The sequence below is a fragment of the Aulonocara sp. 'chitande type north' Nkhata Bay genome, linkage group LG12 (assembly GCF_057382095.1).
Source record: "Aulonocara sp. 'chitande type north' Nkhata Bay isolate Kocher_YH1m ecotype deep benthic linkage group LG12, A_spYH_male_GT1.1, whole genome shotgun sequence".
In the NCBI taxonomy this organism is placed as follows: domain Eukaryota; kingdom Metazoa; phylum Chordata; class Actinopteri; order Cichliformes; family Cichlidae; genus Aulonocara; species Aulonocara sp. 'chitande type north' Nkhata Bay.
In genome coordinates, this window is record NC_141355.1 from 30,227,849 (window position 1) to 30,246,822 (window position 18,974).

An 18,974-nucleotide genomic window follows, 5' to 3' on the forward strand; every position below is an offset into this window, starting at 1 on the left:
TTAAATGAGGGCCTGAGAGTGCCATTTGAAATTCCAAATGACTGCCTTAAGTTTGCAGTGTTTATAGAAGCTGAGACAAAAGTATAATCTGAAAACTACACTAGGCTTTGTTTATCCCTCCTTTAACAAAGACTGCTATTCAAAAATTGCTCAATGATGTGAGTAATTGCAGTGTTTTTGACATAGAAGATTATATATATTTAAAAAGAGGAATATTTTAAGATCCAGTCGTGAGAAAAAGTTTCGAAATAATCACTCAAATATGTCTTCTAAATCACTACATTCATTAGAGACAAATATTTTAACTAAACCAATAACACAGACAAAGTTCAACACAGAGAGTAGTTTCATGGCCCAAGCTGGAAAATCGAAAAGAACATCTGAGACTAAGACTTTAAAAAGCTCATTAAAATCAGGAAAAACTGGAAGTGTGGGTTTAGAGAGGTACCTCTCTCTATAAATAAAGTCATAAAATGTGTGTAGTGAAAGAGCACCCTGTCAAATCACTGAGGAAACAGTGAATTTGAAAATTACAAGATAACTTTAGGGGCAGCGGATCATGACCTGCAGCTCTGGAGATTTTGGGTGATGTAAGCAGACAATGACCCAAAGCGCACACAGTGAAACAATAACAACAGAGCTGCTGAAAAAAGAAAATTTGTTGCGGAGGCTAAGCCAGAGCCTTAACCTTAATCTAATTGAGATGCTGTGGCATGACCTGAAGGGGGCTGAGGACAGGAATTAAGAGGGGCCGAAACAGTTTTACAGCAGAGGTATTCTATGAGGGATGACACAACCTGCCTCCAAAGAGCCAATCAACAGCTGAACCAGGAAACTGCACTGACTCATGCACACAGCTGAGGTTCACAACAGTTTCAGCCGAGTGGCGCTAGGGAATGTGTATGTGTAGAAAAATGTGTACCATTTCTCTCGGCTTACATTTCCATAAATTGAGTTAGCATGGTGTCTGTTCAGTGCTCCGGTAAGTAGAGCTAGAAACACTCATCGAGTTAGCTGTTAAGTACTGTTTTGGGTGTACATAGTACACTTATAACCTGCAGGGGGGGGAGGCAACCTTTTAAAAGCTTATTTTGGCTGGAGATTTTATACATGCGGTTGTTTTCATTATCCTAGAGAAGCAGATAATAGGACAAATCATTGTCAGCCCTAAATTAGACTTTAAACTCCAGCAAAACACCAAAGCCTCCAGTACACAAGAAGCACTGGAGGAAGTTTTAACAATAGGTTAAAACTTCTTTAATTATGCATGAACAATATGCCAGTTAAAACGTTTCTCCAACAGTGACCTGTGGCAGCCAGCCACACCTGAATTTTCATCTCCTTGGGAATCCCCTGTGCATAATGCTGCCCTTTTTAAATCAACGTTTGCCAGCAGTCTGTCATCAAAATGGTATTGTCCTAATGGGAGACCCATTGTTTTCTGCTTTTACTGAAATGGTGGTGTGCGAGTCTCCAGTTGATACTCAACAATTTCTCTTTATGTTTCACTTCAGGAGTTTTGTTTTCCTGCGGCTCTTAGGAAATACTTACAATGCTGCAAGGTTAGCTAACATTTGCAAAGCCCCAATAAAGTTTGATCTGAAAATACATTAAAAAAACCAAAAAAAACCCACTTCGTGCAGTGCCTTTCATGTACAGTAAGAAAGTGAGTGAGGTGCACTGCTTAATAACAGTAATTATGATACATACATGAGGATTGGTGCATGTCACAAGTACCAGCTGAGCCCAGGATAATATATATAACATTATTGTTAAATTCAAATTCATTTCTAAGCCTTTTATAAAGGTCTATGTCTGCATTAAGCTATGGATTTAGCAGATTTCGGGAGGATTAGCAGGGCCTAATTTGTGACATGGTAAATATTGAACAATACATATCAAAGTAGTTTATATGAGGTAATAAATAAGACATTGTTGAAGTTTTAAAAAATTGTCTTTTGGGCTGTTGGAAAGTAATTTTTTAATTTTTCTCTTATTTTACAACTTTACAGGTGATGGGGACAAAAAAAAACTGAAGCATTTCCTCTTTAATATATACCATATATTACTGCAATGTGCAAATCTTTTAGGCATGTGAGAAAGATTTCTAATGTAAAGAGTTTTTATTTATTATTTTACTAGGAAAAAGCATGTGTTGTTGTAATCCTAGATGGACAGGATGATGTTGACATCAGGAAAACTGCTGTAGGAATACTTGATCGTGTGGCCGAATGGCTGAAAATAGATCTTTGGCTCTGTGTGACCCTTTGCTGGATAAGGATCGAAACTTGTAGTAGTAACACTGGAGTGATGGGGGGAGGGGGGCACCTTTGGTAACACATTTTTCATCTATGGAGTGGAAGTCGCAGGAGTTTCTCTTGGCTGCAACTAGCATCACAACTAATATTAGCAAATGAATCAACTTTTAAAGAGTCAAAAAATTTCAGGAAAAAAAAAATCGCCGAGGCAACAAAGTCAAATGTCTCTCTTCCATCGCGGCTCATTCAAAAGCCTTTTAACAGTCTTAGAAGACAGAAAAGAAAAATACACTTAAGCATCTCTAATAAAAAGCATTTACAGACTGTTTTCAGAGCTACTGACAACTATTATTCTTATTTCCAGTCTCATGGTTGTTTCCTGTTTGTTAACAGTTGTTTAGCAGCTATAACATCAAAAAGTCAAGCATGTTCTCCACTAATCGTGTTTGTTACAAGTTTTGATGAAGTCTGATGTGATTTGTAAAGGATAAAATAAAATAATGAATCCTAAATTTCATCGACATCCAAGTTTTTTTTGCACATTCAAGTTACTTCAAACTTCATTCAGACATGCGACAGGTTGCAAATTTAAAAAAAACAAAAAAACAATCACTGGGTCTATTTAGTAGAAGTGCTGTTGTGGCTTTTACATCAAATTGACTCTGGTGCTTATTCCAGCATGGCCTAAAACTGTCCATCAGATAAACATAAGGATTTGCATGTCTAAAATGAGGCTTAAGACATTAGCGGCAACTGCTTCACTCAGTGGATGTAAGAGCAAATTCAACTTACCAACCATGGCGCTGACCTCGCCTGCCATGAGCACGGGCACCGTGTCATTGTAGAGGCTGACATCTATGATGCCCTTCCGAATCGTCTCTCCCACTTTGGCCCCGAGCAACATTGAACCCAGCGTCTCGAAGATGGATGCCAGGATGCAGGCCTGCTTCAGAGTGACCACGCCGGATCCCACTGCTGTGCCAAATGAATTGGCCACATCATTAGCTCCGACTGAAAATGCCAGGACGAAGGCAATGATGAAGCCAATAACCACCATCCACAGATACGACTCCAGATCCATCTTGATATGATTTCAGGTGAGAAAAATATGCAAAGAAACAAAAATCCTGCTTAAAATATCTACAAAAAAAGACGAAGAAGAAAAAAAAAGATGAAGTGCTCTGTGCGTTTTTAGCAGAGGACTTGGTAAGCCCACACCTTCTCTTCGTCCCCTGGTTATAAAGAGTCTGAGGGGAGAAGCACAGCCGCTAACTAAGCGTTTGGAGCTCAGTCCAAAGATTGGAGGTTAGTGATGGTGGGAGCAGAGAGCATTCCATAGCTTAGTGTGAGACAGTCGGTCTGCACGTTCTTTCACCTGCCGGAGAAAAGAGAGAGAGGAGAGACAGAAACAGATTAGTGTCATAAGCTATGATTACTCTTTTTCAACACCTCCTGACAACACCTCCCCGTGACTTCCTCAGAAAACCAAAAACAAAGAAGTCTGGGTGGGACTAGGAGAGAGGGGAGGGGAGACACACATAAATGAAAGATTCGGGATAGATGATGATGAAGCAGAACTGGCTTTGATGAAACAATGATAGCACTCCAGTGCACTCCAGTGAGAAAAGCTGAGGACATCTCAGATATCTACAATAGGAAATCACAGTCTGCACTTCAAAGGAATCAAATCAGATCGTGCAGAGGGTTTGCTGTCAGCACTGACACTATAAAAAGATCACCGTTTCCAGAATGAGACATGAGCAATGCTCCGAACATTAGAAAGGCTAGTATCATTTTATCCCCGCGCACCAGGGCAGCTGACAACCTTTGCCACACATTCAGACAATCTCAGATAGGAGTTTATAATTTACTTAGTTTTAATGTTCAACCACACAAAAAAAGAAAAATCACACCATCTGTTATTATTTTAATCCGACCCAGTGATGCCAACAGTGATAACAGAGAATTTTTAAGTATTCTATGAAATGTTAAAACAGAAATGTTAGTCATAAAGTTGCTTCAGTGGCAGCCCCGTAGATGTTTTCTTGCCAGATTTACATTATAGCTGGTTTCCAATCTGTGCTCCTTTAGCCTCAGCGTCACTATAATTGTGCTTGCCGGGCGACACTGAAAGGTACACGAGTTTTGTAACCAGCTTTGGAGTACAAGTTCAAACAGAACCAAATGCTCTGGTGCAGTGCAAAAAAGAAAAACGTGGTGCGTTTAAGTTAAGACTGCAATGCAGCAACAGCATCTGCGCTGATGTTCTACTGCTGCTCGAGGTGGGATACATTTCTTGAGGGGACTTACAAGACTCTTCGTTTCTGATGTGAATAACTATAAAATAAAACTATTAAGCCCCTATTTCCTAATTTCTCTCTAAATTTAAAAAGTATTGTTCTGGGGGGGGGGGTTTCACAGTTAACCTCAAACAGTCTGGAATGGTTTCATTTTTTCTCTCTTCTGTTTTTTTTTTGCTATTTCAATAATTGGATTCGTTACACTACTAAAGTCATTTAAAAATAATTTTTGTTTGTGGATGATCAGGTGCTGAAGAAGGGGCGATCGTGGCTCAAGAGTTGGGAGTTCGCCTTGTAATCGGAAGGTTGCCGGTTTGAGCCCCGGCTTGCACAGTCTCGGTCATTGTGTCCTTGGGCAAGACACTTCACCTGTTGCCTACTGGTGGTGGTCAGAGGGCCCGGTGGCGCCAGTGTCCGGCAGCCTCGCCTCTGTCAGTGCGCCCCAGGGTGGCTGTGGCTACAATGTAGCTTGCCATCACCAGTGTGTGAATGGGTGGATGACAGGTTGTGTAAAGCGCTTTGGGGTCCTTAGGGACTAGAAAAGCGCTATACAAATACAGGCCATTTACCATGTTTACCTGTTTAAAAGCCGATCGCATCCACTAAAACCTCACCACTGTTCCCCAAGGCTTACACACAACACAGCAACAACAGTGACATGCTTTAAAATCAGATGATGAGGCCACCTACTACGAAGCCTCCAGTGGTCTTTAAGAGGCCTCTATGCCGCAAATGACTTTGCTTGGGTTTTTAAGTTTGTATCTTCATGGGGACCAGCCTACTTCCTTCTATGGTTAAACCAGTGGGAAGGGGGGGGGGGGGGGGGGGGGTTCTTTTATGGGGAAGCATTAAATGTAAACAGCTCTTGGCATAAACCGACTGCATTCTCCTCGCGTGGGGGGCAAGCAGCTCCTTTCTAAATAGCCTGTGGCCAGTTATGGCTCCCTCCTCCCGACCGAGAACTCCATCTGGAACAGTCGGTGTCACGCACTCTTAGCCTTTATCCTTTGCAGAACCACAACAAACACATAAAAACATGATAATTTGTCTTTTGATCAAGACCTCCTGGAATAGGGATCCATTAGTGACACTAAAAATGATTACGTTGCTGCTGATTTGAAAAATAAGTGGACGCGTTTCTTGGTTTTCTCACAGTAAAATCACAGAAGTGAAGGTGAGGAGAGCTCAGACGCTGCCAAATCTCAAACAGAATGAGTAAACAATGACTTGATGATGTACTGACCCCCGAGGTGAAATCCTCTCCAGTGAGAGAAACACATCTGAGCACAAGTTCAGTGCCTCTTGGCCAAATTTTTATGTATTATTGTAGGATCTACCTTACAATATAAAGTGCCTTGAAGTGACTGTTGTTGTGATTTGGCGCTGTATAAATAAAACTGAATTGAATGAATTAAAAAGTTAAAGAAACCAAGCTCGTGAACTTGTGTCCATCGCCATAACGAATGAAAATTAATGATGAACGATAAAAAAGACAATATAAGGCGGGGCATGATTTTATCTCTGATTACTTAATTGCTTCCCGACTCATATCTGCTGCTTGTAATTATGTCAATTCATAATAAAAGGCAGTTTAATAAAGGCCGCACCAATATGAAAAGCTACCCTAAACTGATTTCTCACCGAATCTTTATTGAATAAGTTAAAGAATCCATGTGTGGCGGCTTGTTTCATGCCATTGAGTAGCGCTCTCTAAAAATGTTTTCTGCAGTCAATGTATTGACTCTGGCAAAGTCTGAAGGACTAACAAGAGACTGTGTAAATGTTTATTCCGGGGAGCACTGCTGCCACAAGACGACCACATCACACACCACAGTCAAACACGAGCGTCCAGCAACACACAGAACCAGGCAATGCTCAGAAGAGATGTGCAGCCAAACACATCTGCAGCAAAAGCAGACTGAACGTCCTGTGCCTTAGGGTGACATGGAAGAAAGATAAGAAAGTGATTTGAGCGCGGGTGTGATCTCTAGGTCAGCTGGTCATAATTTTATTGAGTACGTTCTAAAAAAATAAACTCAACATGACCGACCCTTAGACTGAAGTTCACTCACAGCCACTCCTAGCTGTGTATATAAAATCTAAAAACAACGACACTTTGCGATGTCCGTGACAACGCCTGCTAAAAATGACCGAAGTACAGTGCATTTCCAGAACAAACACCTGCCTGCTGCTCTCCATGTCTGATTTCTCACTGGTGACATCTGACGGCAGCGAAATCTGCACTGAACTTTGAGAACATCTGAGACGCGGGGCAGGAACGATCACGCTTTTTCACAGATGACCCCACGTCCTTGAACACAACTCAATAATCCTACCACGACCTGGAGTATGCACTGATTTGGATCCAGCCATTTAGCAAAGAGATTCAGTTTCATATTCATGTGTGTGATTCAAGCTAAATGGACTGTCTGGCTACATGACCTTCAGAATGAATCTTTACAGTTTTTGCCTGAAAGCAAAATAAGAACCGTTGCATGGTGTGTCATACAACCTATTATCTTTCCATTTTATTGCCATTTACCAAGAGCGGCCCTTCTGTAATTCACTTGTAACAATCAATGAATAATTCATGTAAAAGATGCGCTCAGTGTTAGCAGAATAAAATAGAAGCAAGGACGGAGCAGAACCACAATGCAAATTGATGCACTGCAAATGTAATTGCAATTGCTTTTTGCTACCTGGATAAGAATGAACTCCGTGATGTTTCTATTTTGCAGGTCGTTGGGATGCAGGGAAGTAATCAGGTGATGAAACAGTAGCATACAAAATTTAATTTGAAAATTGGCAGCAGAGAGAGGAAATCACGTAACTGTTCAAACAACTTAGAAGAAATGTTTGAGATAAGGTGCACACAGGAAGGAGTCTGACCCGCTTTGTTAAGGAAACTAATGCATAGGTGCCATTTCGGTAAAAACACTGAGTCGGTTAAAAAAAAACAACAAAAACTTGGAAGTCCAGCTCATATTTATATGATGTGATTTTATCTGCCGAAATGAAGCATCCCGTTTCCAACACAGCTCAGGTGAATCATTTACAACCTTTAAAAACTGTGCCGCTGCCACTCTCCAAGGTGCTGATCCTGAGACCACCAGGGATGACTGAGGTGACTTTGATAGACTTTTTAAGAGCAAGAGCAATATTCAGGTCACGATTAATGTGCCTGAGAAATGCTGGAATTATAAGGGAAAATTCTGGATACAGTGGCCCTGAATAGTTTCAGATGAGTATGAAGAGTCGATTAACAGGCACCATTTCCACAAAGGATGTTGTATCATATTAGGGCTGTTCGATATAACGATATATATCCGATGACGATATAAAACAGTCTATCGTTTCATTTTACGCTATCGTTTGTTTCGTGGTGTCGCAAAATAAACTGTTTACGGCAATATTTTTTCATGGTTTTGATGGTCACTGTAGTGGCTATATTAATTTCTTAAAGTTCTCTCTTTCTCTTATATTTTATTTGACAAGCCCTGTTTTTATGGTTGTGATTAGCAACAACTACGGTATGTTCCACATAAACCTTTCACAATAAAGCTCAAGATCCTGTTGAGACTTTTCAAAATAAACTGAATCACGTGAAAGAGCAGATTATTTAAGGATGAGAAGTAAAAAAGAGCCGCCAGGTGCTAAAAAAGAAACCTTAGACTCAAACGTTAGAACAGGCTTTTCCCCGCAGCACGCCGTGTAATAAATACGCAAAGAAAACGGCGGCCTTTACAACTTATGTCTAAAAGTGTATCGTTTCATGCATCGGTTAAAACACTCGACTGCAGCTACATGACGCGCAGCTGGAAACACTTCCCGCAAGTCGAGCTGCCCGAGATTCACAGAATTTACAGAAAATGTTACATTTTTGTGATTTATATCGTTATCGGACGATAGAATTCTTATATCGGGATATGAGATTTTGGTCATATCGCACAGCCCTATATCATATGTATAATACCTTCATTTTGTTTGTTTTCTCTGTTGAAATTTTATAATTTTTTGCATCAAAATGTTTCCAGTTGGTACATGGCCATACTTAAGCCTAGTTTATGGTCACCCACACTCACATTTACCTAAGGGCAATTTAGAATTACCAATTAACCTAACTCCACTAACTAAAGCCAGAGAACCCACACAAACACAGAAAAACTCCCCACACAAAGACCCTGCCCTGATGGTGGAAATGAACTGAACAGTTAGCTACAGTGCTAACCCCTGCAACACTTTCATACGCTTGAAGAATAAATGAAACTGAAATAACAAGGACATTGGTACATTTGGAGACACTGCCTTAATTTTCAAAAATACATCACAAACTAATAAGAGCTCAGATATTTTTCTGGATCCAGGGTCAGTCCAAGGAGATGAACCGGCAGTTCCTCCTGAACATGGAAAATTGGAAATTAATAGAATTTTTAAATATCAAGGTAAAATGTTCTTTAAAAAAATAAACCCCACACTCCACATCTTATTATAAACACCACCAGTTCTGCATTTCAATCGTCTGTTTAACCTTTATTTCCACAATCTGCTTGTAAATTGTGGGCCTTCCTTGTTTGTCCGCTAACAGTTTGAGGTTTTATCTTTGAGCGACTGTGTAATTGTTCCCAAAGAGCAAACCACGGCCTTGCACAGCAACGGTGCGCCAAGAGTACCTAAGAAAGCAACCCTAAATAAAAACACTGGAAAGTGACTCCGTAAAGCAACCTGCTCTTGAGGATTATTTCTGGCAGACTCATTTTCTTCCTGTGGATGTGGGTTGCCAAACAGTATCCATAATGAGAGCACTGACACAGACACACATGCACAAACTCAGAAATGACACAACATGGGCAAACAAGGCTAAAGTGGGTCTTCGTGTTGTCTGTGCAGAAGAAATTAAGCAAAGTAGAAACATTTAAACCTGAAAATGTTTTTTTCTGGAATGTTTTTTTTAAACCAGTCCAGCAATTACAGAGCAGCAGCATCATTCTTGGGGAGGCTAGATGCCAATTCACTCTCGCTTCGCTCCACTTCTTGGCCTCTATCAATTCTTGACACCTAATCTTACATTTGCAGGTGTACAGTGGGTTTCTATTCAATAGCTGCCATCTGTAGCCGAAACTGTACTCCTTCACACATCTGATACATTCTTATAAACATATGGATGATAGCTGTTTAATAAAATATTGATTTTTAGACTTTTTATTGACCCCAAAAAATGCAGAGACTGCCAGCTAACCTGTAACACTACTAGAGCGTTTCACCTGTTACAGCATCGGCCCCTAGCCGCACGTGTTGTGTGCCATGGACTGTAACACGAAGCCTCTGTGCAAACTACTTCCAGTGATTAGTTTAACTGTTTGTTATCACTGCTGAACAGTGATCATTAATCCGCCGGAGATGCCAATGCACCACAGCCACAGCTGGTGCAAAACACTGTGTCACGAGCTACAGTCTGCATTGACACGCGGCTCCTCTATCCTCACACTGATTCAGCCCCCTCCCCTTCCTCTCATCCTGTCTAGGCACATGCTGAAAGAAACAGAACTAGAACATACATCTAGTGTCAAGATGATGACTCACAGCAGCATCCTACTAGCCGGCTAATTGTTATACCTGAAGCATACGCAACTGCAGTGCCTTCAAGGACACCGGATGCTCGCATCTACCAGATGGCTCAGTAAGTTAAGAGACGGAGAGAGATTATATTTAATAACACAAAACTATGAGAAACAGGAAGCCAAGTACAGAAAGATCAAATCCTTTAAAACAGCACCACTCACCTTCATGACACTTCACATCAAGAGGAGATGGGACAGTGGTGGAAATGAATAAACGTCAAAGACGAAATGTATTTTTTGAGGGGAGGTAGAGGGGGACAGAGGGAAATGGCAGTATGGAAAAGAAAACAGACTGGGAAATAGAGTGGCGAGTGATTGATCAGAAATAAAATTACGCAGAGAGACGGGAAGCAAACTGATGATGAACGAGGAGAGGGGAAGAGAAGGAGCAGAAGAGGTTTACTGAGGAATCGGCAGGTTGTGGTGGTGTTGCAGGAGAGAGGACGGCGCGAGCTAACCACCAAGAGCGAGGGAGATAAAGAGAGAGAGAGAGCGAGCAGCACAGCCAGCTGAGTCTAGACTGCCTCTTAAAGGAATTTATCTGCATTCACAGCACACATCAACCAATGACAAATGTCGTAGAAGAAGAGGTGTACCACTGACTGGTTATCTGAGTGCAGAGAGGATGGACAGACAGGAGGGAGGCGGCCAATGTCTGTGGAGGAGGACAGCCAGCAATGGGGGGGGAGAAGAAGAGGAGCTGAACCTGCGTGGATGTGTTTTACAGCCAGGGAAAAGCATTCAGACAGATGAAGGGCATTCAGAGCACTTCCCTCTCCTTCATCACTCTGATCCCAACGCAAGTAGCAGACCGATTCATATAATAATAATAATAATAATAATATTATTATGCACACATACTAGAAAACGATGCACAGATGAACGCACACTGTCATCTCTAGCGGTTGTTATTGCAGAATAATCAGTATAATGAAATGAACTAAGACAGGACTACTTTTCTTTGTAATACAGAAGCCTATCACACAAGAGCGCACAGCATTTCAGCACCATTATTTGGCTGGAGCCCACCCATCACTTTCTCTGCCTTTCTCTCTCTGCCACAATTGTTCCTTTCAAAGACACGCCGAACAGTGCGTCTTTATGTCACTTGACTTGTGCGGGCAGAGATAGGGGCTCTCGTCGACACAATGAAGAGCCCAGGCCAGAGCTGATGTAGGCGACTAAATGCAAAGCCGCAGAGTTCGCATCTCTTCAGCAGTTCCTCAACACGTCACTGATAATTAAACAAGAAGAATGGCAAGAAAAATCCTATACTTGAGATGACTTTACAGGGAAACAAACTCTAATTGGCTACGACCAGCAAGGTTTTTGTTCTAAACTTATTGGAGATTTGGCTCGACAATAAACTACCTGCTTCCTAAAAAGTTTCTCTTTTAACCTTCACAAAATCTTTTGTGTGGATTTTTTTCTTTGTTTTTTTAAATCATTACTCACATGCGCCATTGAAGCCAAGAATAAGTCAGATGCCTCCACAGCACACTCTGGGTCCTGTTCCCTTCCTCCTCACATACTGTCCAAGGGCTAAAAACACGGTGACCTCATCTATCCAGTTCTGTTCAAAGGTCTGATGTTGTATTTGTTTGAGCTTTCTCTTCTATCGCCTCTCAGCTCATTCTCTCCCTTTCTGTCCCCCAAACTGGCCCTGCCTGCTAAAAGCCAATCTGCGTCAGCTGCACCTGCTGCCTCTGACTCTGTACTTCGCAGCAGGGAGGCGCTGTCTCTTAGAACCCAAACACGCACACATACACACACACATGCTACAGTCCTATGATCAGTCAGCGTCGATGGGCAGGAGGGGGGTCGCTTAAGAATGACAACAACAGCGCATGTCGCTCTCAGCACCATCTTCAAAAGGTTCACCAGACACACACACACACACACACTTTCATAAATCCTCTCACTAAGTCTATTTATTTTCTCCCCGCATTGCAGCACTAAGTCCGGTTGTTAAGAAGTGAATAACTCTTCAGATTGCTTCTGATGGAAACACACAGGCAATCTGTCAAAAATTTATGCGAGCACACAGCTAAATAAATAGTCTCCAGTAGAGATTTTTGCTAGATTTACTTTTGTAGAGATTCTGCTATCTCTGCACAATGACTAAAGTCTCAAGATAGACTGCTTTGAAATAAAATCCCCTCTTAACTTTGTTTCTAAAAATATGTTCATTTTCTCTTTATTTCACTATTACATAAAACCTGACAGCATCGAGTTCCTATCATCGTTTCAAATATAAGTTAAAGATGCATTAATGCAGCTGCGTTGGTTAAAACTCGGTTACAGTAAAGTATTTTGTTGAAAGGGGGACTGCTTTTATGGGGCATTCAACACACAGCAAAGATGACTCATGAATGGATTTTGTGACATTAACACAGCGTTGCCACGAACAACAAAAAGTCAATAGTAATAAATCCCTCAGAGTTAACCTTTAACCTCAATTGAATGTGGATATCCGCTGCAAAATGTACCACAAAAAGATTACTCCAACGATTTAGCACATAGAGCCATTTTAAATGCTGATAAGCCTTTTTTTTAAAGTGCCAAAATTCTTACAGCAGAACCAAAGATTCTCCACACATTTCTTCAATGTCAAACTTTGGTATTTAGGTTTCCCGCAATGCAACCAGGAACATTTTCTGAACATTGGGCGGCCTATCCTCTAGCTAATGGCTGTAGTCTCAACCCACAACCATCGAGCAGAGATGAGGTGCATGCTAAAGAGGTCTGACAGACCTCTTTTTGCACTTGGTTTTAAAATATGTACGGGGTGACTGGATCACAAGTGGACAGCAGAGGCACATCGTCATTTAAACCTGTGCCACTTGTGTTTGGATCTCATTAATGTCAAAGGGTCCAGTGCACCATTGTTACATGCATCTGTCACCAGTGAAGAAACAGATTATATTTTAGCGAGTGCTAGCACAATGTTTCAAGGACCAATATACATGTATGAGGAGAATGACAGGGCAAAGTCATTCACAGGTTGCAAAAAGGGTAGAGGACAAGATGAAGGACCACCATGTCCTTTCTCGGGACATCTTTTCTTCTTATGTCCATGTTGACGATGCATTTGTAGTTTATACACCAGGTAGTCATATGCGACAACTTCAGCAAGTGTTTGGACTTCATGCGCTGAAATGAGTCAGGGTGGTCATTTACACTTATTTAGCACTTTCCACTGTAATCTGATATCTCAAGGTGTATTTTAATACCAGGTGTAAATAGGAACATACAGTTCTGTGCAAAGGTCTTTAGTCCCCCTTCGTTCCTCTATATTTTGCCAGGAAAATTGGAAACAGGTGCAGTGAATTATTGAAACATGTCCAAACATACATAGAAATACAATAAATAAGACAAAAACAGAGTTTCTACAATTCTATCAACCTTGAAAGTTAATATTAAGTATGACTAACATTATCCCTTGACACTGTCTGAACTTTCCAAGGCAGGCTTTCTTAACCCTTTAAGACCTACCATAGAACCAAGTCCGCCAGAGCTTATCTTTATATTTTTACATGCTGTAGTGCCATTTTTGGGAGCATTTCAAGTTGCTATACATCAATACAACCATTATAGCCCAAATTTTAATAATATGTATGCATTAAATCAATAGAAACTACATAAATTGCAAAAAAGTGCAATAAACTGCAAAAAAAAAATTGAAAATCGTTTTTTTTTTTTTTTTATATATATATATCTCTATTTAGAGAAATTTAAGAGGTTTATTCCTAAAAACTGTAAATACAAAATTCATTTTTGAGAAACACCAATTTTTATATACTGCAGGAAAAACTAAAATAAATATTGTAATGCAAATTTGCAAAAAAAAACTGCATGTGCATCACAATAAACTATTTCCAGCAGTGCAATTTGAGTCCTAAGCATCCCAGAAACTATTCAGAAAAGTCAAACATGACTTTTAAAAACACCAGCAAAGGCTTATAAGGCCCTGAAGGTAAAAAACTACTTTTTCCACGAAGATGACGTCACTTCGGTTTCGGGCAGGTAATGGCGGACATACAGTAGTTCGCGCTGGTGTCTATTCCAACCTAGGAAGTGTTATGAACAGCTGATCGGATCGGCAAAGCGTGGAATATATTATGTTTTTGTTGCTGCCAGTGCTTTATATGCAATTTTTGCAAAGCTATATGTGGAAGGAAACCATGACTTAGGACAAGCTAATGGCATAACATGTAAGTACAACTCCTCCGGTTTCATATGCAAAAAAAATATTGCGCTACCTTAAGTGGTTCCAGTTCTACAGAGATTTAAAAATAGTTACGCAAAACGGAGCGTGCCCGCTCGGACCGGTTTTAAAGGGTTAAACTAGTCTTCATTAATAGTTCTCCAGTCTTCTTGAAGGACTTTAAAAGATCCCACAGTGCTTCAAAAATGTAGAGGTTCAAGCTCTGGTGAGGCCAGTCCATGGCTAAAAGTGCACCATTGTGTGTTTTTCTATCCAGGTGTGCTTTACTGCAAAGGAAGGGTGTTTGGGATCATTGTCATGCTGGAAAATAAAGCTGCTGTCAATCAGATGCTTTTCACATGCTATTGCATGTTGGATCGAAATCTGACGGTACTTTCATGTGTACATAACATAAATTTTGACAAGATCTCCAACAACATTGTTTGAGAATGTTGTTGGAGCCGCATTGGAAAGACCTGTCACCACTGATTTTCAGTCTTGTTCTTGCATAATTTGGGATACCTCAACCTTTTCTCTCCCTTCTTTAGGGATGCCTTCTTGATAGCGACCCTTCCACCAAGACCATTTTCTGAAGAGGCTTCAGTGAACACCAGATGGAGCAACTGAAGAGTCAGATACACCTGCCAGGTCCTGTGTCAAGTCTTTGCTATCTTTTGCATTTTTCATAGATTCGTCTAAAGAAATTGGAACAAATTTTGTGTTTTTGTGACTGACTGGTAGTAACAGAGTACCTAAAGATACAATTTGCGTTCTTTGCCAAGTTGTCTGCTATGTATGGACACAACAAAAGCCTGGACAACTATTACTCAGTGTGGTAGTACTGAGACTCTCAGACCAATTACCCCAAAAGTATCGAATACATTTCCTGGACTATCAGAGGAGAAAGAAACAAAATTTTCATCACAGTCTCTAATAAGGCCCCTGTTACCGTTGGATTTGCATCTGTGTTATGAAAGCTTTTGCCGCTTAATTACCTCTGGCTAACCCTCAGACAGCAATTATCTTCGAAACAGTTTTAAAATGACATTCTCATGCACCTAACAAATATCCAAGCCTTTATCAATGCTAAACCGAGCTCTGGTGCAAGAGCAAACAATTGAGCCCCCCTGTGGCTTTCAATGTTGTGTAAGGCTTAGGTTTAAATACTCTTAAGGTCAGCTCTCTCTGGTTTCAGTGGAGACTATGCATGGGTTTGACACCCTTACTGAGAAATGGCAAACCAAGTAAAGCGACTCATCCCTATTTAAGCGTCTGTATGACTGTTTTAAATAACAGCCAGACACACTGCACAGAACCTAACACTGCTCGCCCTTGTTGAGGTTTCTAAGGCATCCAAATAAGGAAATTAACTTAGATCAATAAAATCAGTGTATTTAAAGGAAATACTGACTGAATGCATAAAAAAAAAAACTAGAAAACGTCACAATAACTTCAATAATTATACTTTCTATACTTGAAGTTCATAAATTTGGGACTTTAAAGCCAAGGACACACACAATAACCCATGTACCCAATGCACAAAAACCACCAAGGCTAAAATAGCAGCTCACAAAGGATGGAGTGCTCAGAATAATGCTTTTAGGCAAGCAGAAACTATTAGTCACCTCTGAGAATAACCCATGCACACAAGTGGGATCTTAGTAGACCAATCAAACAGTGCCACAAAGAAGGAAAAAAAGAGCCAACAATTTATTACTAACAATAAGAGGGCCAGTTATTCAGGCAAGCCCTCATATCATGTGACTGACACAATTAGGCTTGGTACCTACCAACTATTTGGGGCCTTTTTTGAGGCTGCAGTCTGGCTTTTTTCACTTTCTGCCATCTGTGTCCATGTTCCTCAGTGTAGGAGTCATCTTACCCCTGACCCTTTCTCCGGTTTCCCCTCCTTGCTCCCTCCCTTCCGTACTTAGTTTTGCCCGAACAGCTCCAGTTCTTTTCCACGAATCAGCATAGGTACCCAAAAGCAAAAAAACAAATCCCCTTCAGCCCTGTCCTTGCTTCCTTCTTCACTCCTGTGCCGACCCCCTGCCACCCTCTCCTCTTTTTAGATGTGGAAGCAGAACAATTTTGATCTGTACTCACATAGCACTGCCAGGACCTCCAGCCTACCTACTTTTTTCTTGACCGCTGAGACTGGTAATCTACTGCTGGCATGTTCTGTGGTATTAAACTGTGTTACTGGGACAAAGTGGGTGCCGGTATAAGTGAGTGCTGGAAATGTAGGGCAAAAATGGCGAAAGAGTCCAGTGAAAAATGAGACATACCAACATGATTAAATTATGTTTTGGTCCATGTTTACACCAGTGGGAATAAAGCATGTTGTCGCCTCAGTATTTTGTCTACACTAAAGCTGCCAAGTGACCCATGAAACTTCAAATGGTCTCCAAAGTGGAGATCTAAAACCTCTGGGATTGTTATGTAATGCGAAAAGACAAATATGAGGCCTTTTAAGCAAATGCTGACATAGGATTTCGTGGTCCTGAGTGCCACAGGATCCAGAACAATATTCACTATAAAGCTCTTTGCTTGGGAGGGGAGAATGATTTTTCCCTCCAATTTTGTTTACCGTTTATGTTTGAATTTCTCTTACTTTCTCTGTATCCTAATAAAAAGTATGAGAACATATGTGTAGAACACAAGCACAACAAAATGATTCACCTAACATGCTCCTATTTGTGATGTTTTTGGTAGTGCTAGCTGTTCGGGAACGTTCTATGTGGTGCTAGTGTCCCGCCAGTGGAACAGTGTGTGGTAGAAAGGTTAAAGGAGGACACTATTGGATACATAAACAGTACGTGTATGTGCAGATACTTTAAGCTGTGGGTACTTTTTTTTTTAGCAAAAGGATTATGAAAGCGCTTTGTTTTGTTTCACATTAAATCTATAGTATTTGTAGTATAACACACTTCAGTGACCTTGGATGGCTGCAGCCACCGCATGTGAGGTTAAACGTAAGTATAAGACAAAGCCAGAGAGAGAGAGACAGAGCAAAAAGAGAATGAAAGAGAATGGCTCCTCCTAAGCTGCATCTAGTGGCCGTGCCCTCTTGCTCTTAATCCTGGCTTCCAGCACATGACACAGCTAACACTATTACAGAAGTGCTTTGATTAGGCCTGCTGCTGCGCGCACGTAGTGACAGACGTAGCGGTGGCAGGGGTACGTGGGGTCCTGTACTTTGGCACCACTTTACAGGAATGCCAGGCCTCTGCATAGATGCATGTACAGCCACACAGTGTAATTAACTACATGTCGACCCAAGCGTACACGGCTTACACACAATCGAAGAAAAGGCACGAGGCCTGACAGATTACATCTGCAAGTCAGTGAATTGGTGTATTACCCCATTGCTGTTATTCTGAAAACTGAGAGTAATGCTCAACAATGTGTAGTTAGCATTAGCCATGGGTAATGTCTTTGTCCTAAGAATGAGTTGCAGTAATGGTACTTAGACTGTTTACAACAGGGAGGGGATTTTCACATGACAACTTCAGCAGCAGGCTTTAATCGCATCAAGGGGTTTAAAAAAACAAACAAAAAACTGTATTTTTATAAACTAAGAGGAAAAAAGCTAACTGAGGACGTAACTTAAGTTTGCAGACAGGAAAACAAATGCTAAATTAGAGAAAAAAGGTCAGTCCATCATCAGTCGTGAATTTGCAGTCAGATTTATCAAAATCAGCTTTCTTTATTTATGTCTGAATTTTTCGTTTTCTGTTTTTAAAATACATAAATTAAGTGTATCCTCACTAAAACCATGGCGATATATTAGTGACTGCACTGAATCTCAATTGTCTTAGTTAAGGGGAGCTGAGGACACAGCAGCTCCAGACTCAGACGTTTCTGAACTACAAATACTCTGTTTATCTCCTGGAATGATTGATGACAACAGAGACGGAACAGTCCACAGGCAGGCCGCTGCCAGTGAACAAATGCGTGCATAAACAAAATCACAATCACGAATCCAGGACTGTCAACTAGGGCTGAACGATTATGGAAAATAATCTAATTGCGATTTTTTGCCCCAATATTGCGATTGCGATGCGATATGCGATTATTTTTTAAGGTATTTGTCTTCTGTATTATTAAACAAAGACAAGCAATACATCATATAGTATGGCCAATACTATATTACATTAATTTTAAACTGTTCTTTCCTGGAAGACAGACCTCTGTTATGATGACATGAGGTGATGCATGAATTGATGACTGACATTTTTATTTAACTTCTTCAATCACAACAGTATATTTGAACATACACAATAGTTTATTTTTAGCTTACAAACATCTGAGCATAAAGTGCTGACAAGGAACCCTGGTGTAAACATTAAAATGAAAGTCAGTACAATGTGCAGATTGCAGAAATATACATAAAAAAAAAATCAGTGGCTTTACCACACTCAGTTTTTCGACATCTGTGAACTACTAGACAGTCATTCAATTAAAAAATAATATTAAATAAATAAAACTAATAAATAAAAAATACACACATCTTACTGATCTCTGCAGTCAGTAACATTACACATAAAGTGCAAACATAATAGCAATTGTATAAACACACACACAAACA

At 40.6% G+C, this 18,974-nt stretch overlaps 1 protein-coding gene across 5 annotated transcripts in view; it reads right to left on the bottom strand.

Annotated features, from left to right (window-relative positions):
• The window catches only part of slc20a2 (solute carrier family 20 member 2), a 43,373-nt gene that overhangs the window by 12,948 nt on the left and 11,451 nt on the right, over positions 1–18,974 (bottom strand). For 3 of the 5 annotated variants that reach the window (XM_086315041.1, XM_086315036.1, XM_086315037.1), the window contains exon 2: positions 3,051–3,633. In XM_086315041.1, the coding sequence (XP_086171167.1) occupies positions 3,051–3,339 (289 nt within the window). In that variant the 5' untranslated portion in view covers positions 3,340–3,633. Of the gene's footprint in view, positions 1–3,050; positions 3,634–10,338; positions 10,643–11,631; positions 11,871–18,974 lie in introns of those variants that run through there. The other 2 variants (XM_086315040.1, XM_086315039.1) reach the window with 2 other exon arrangements.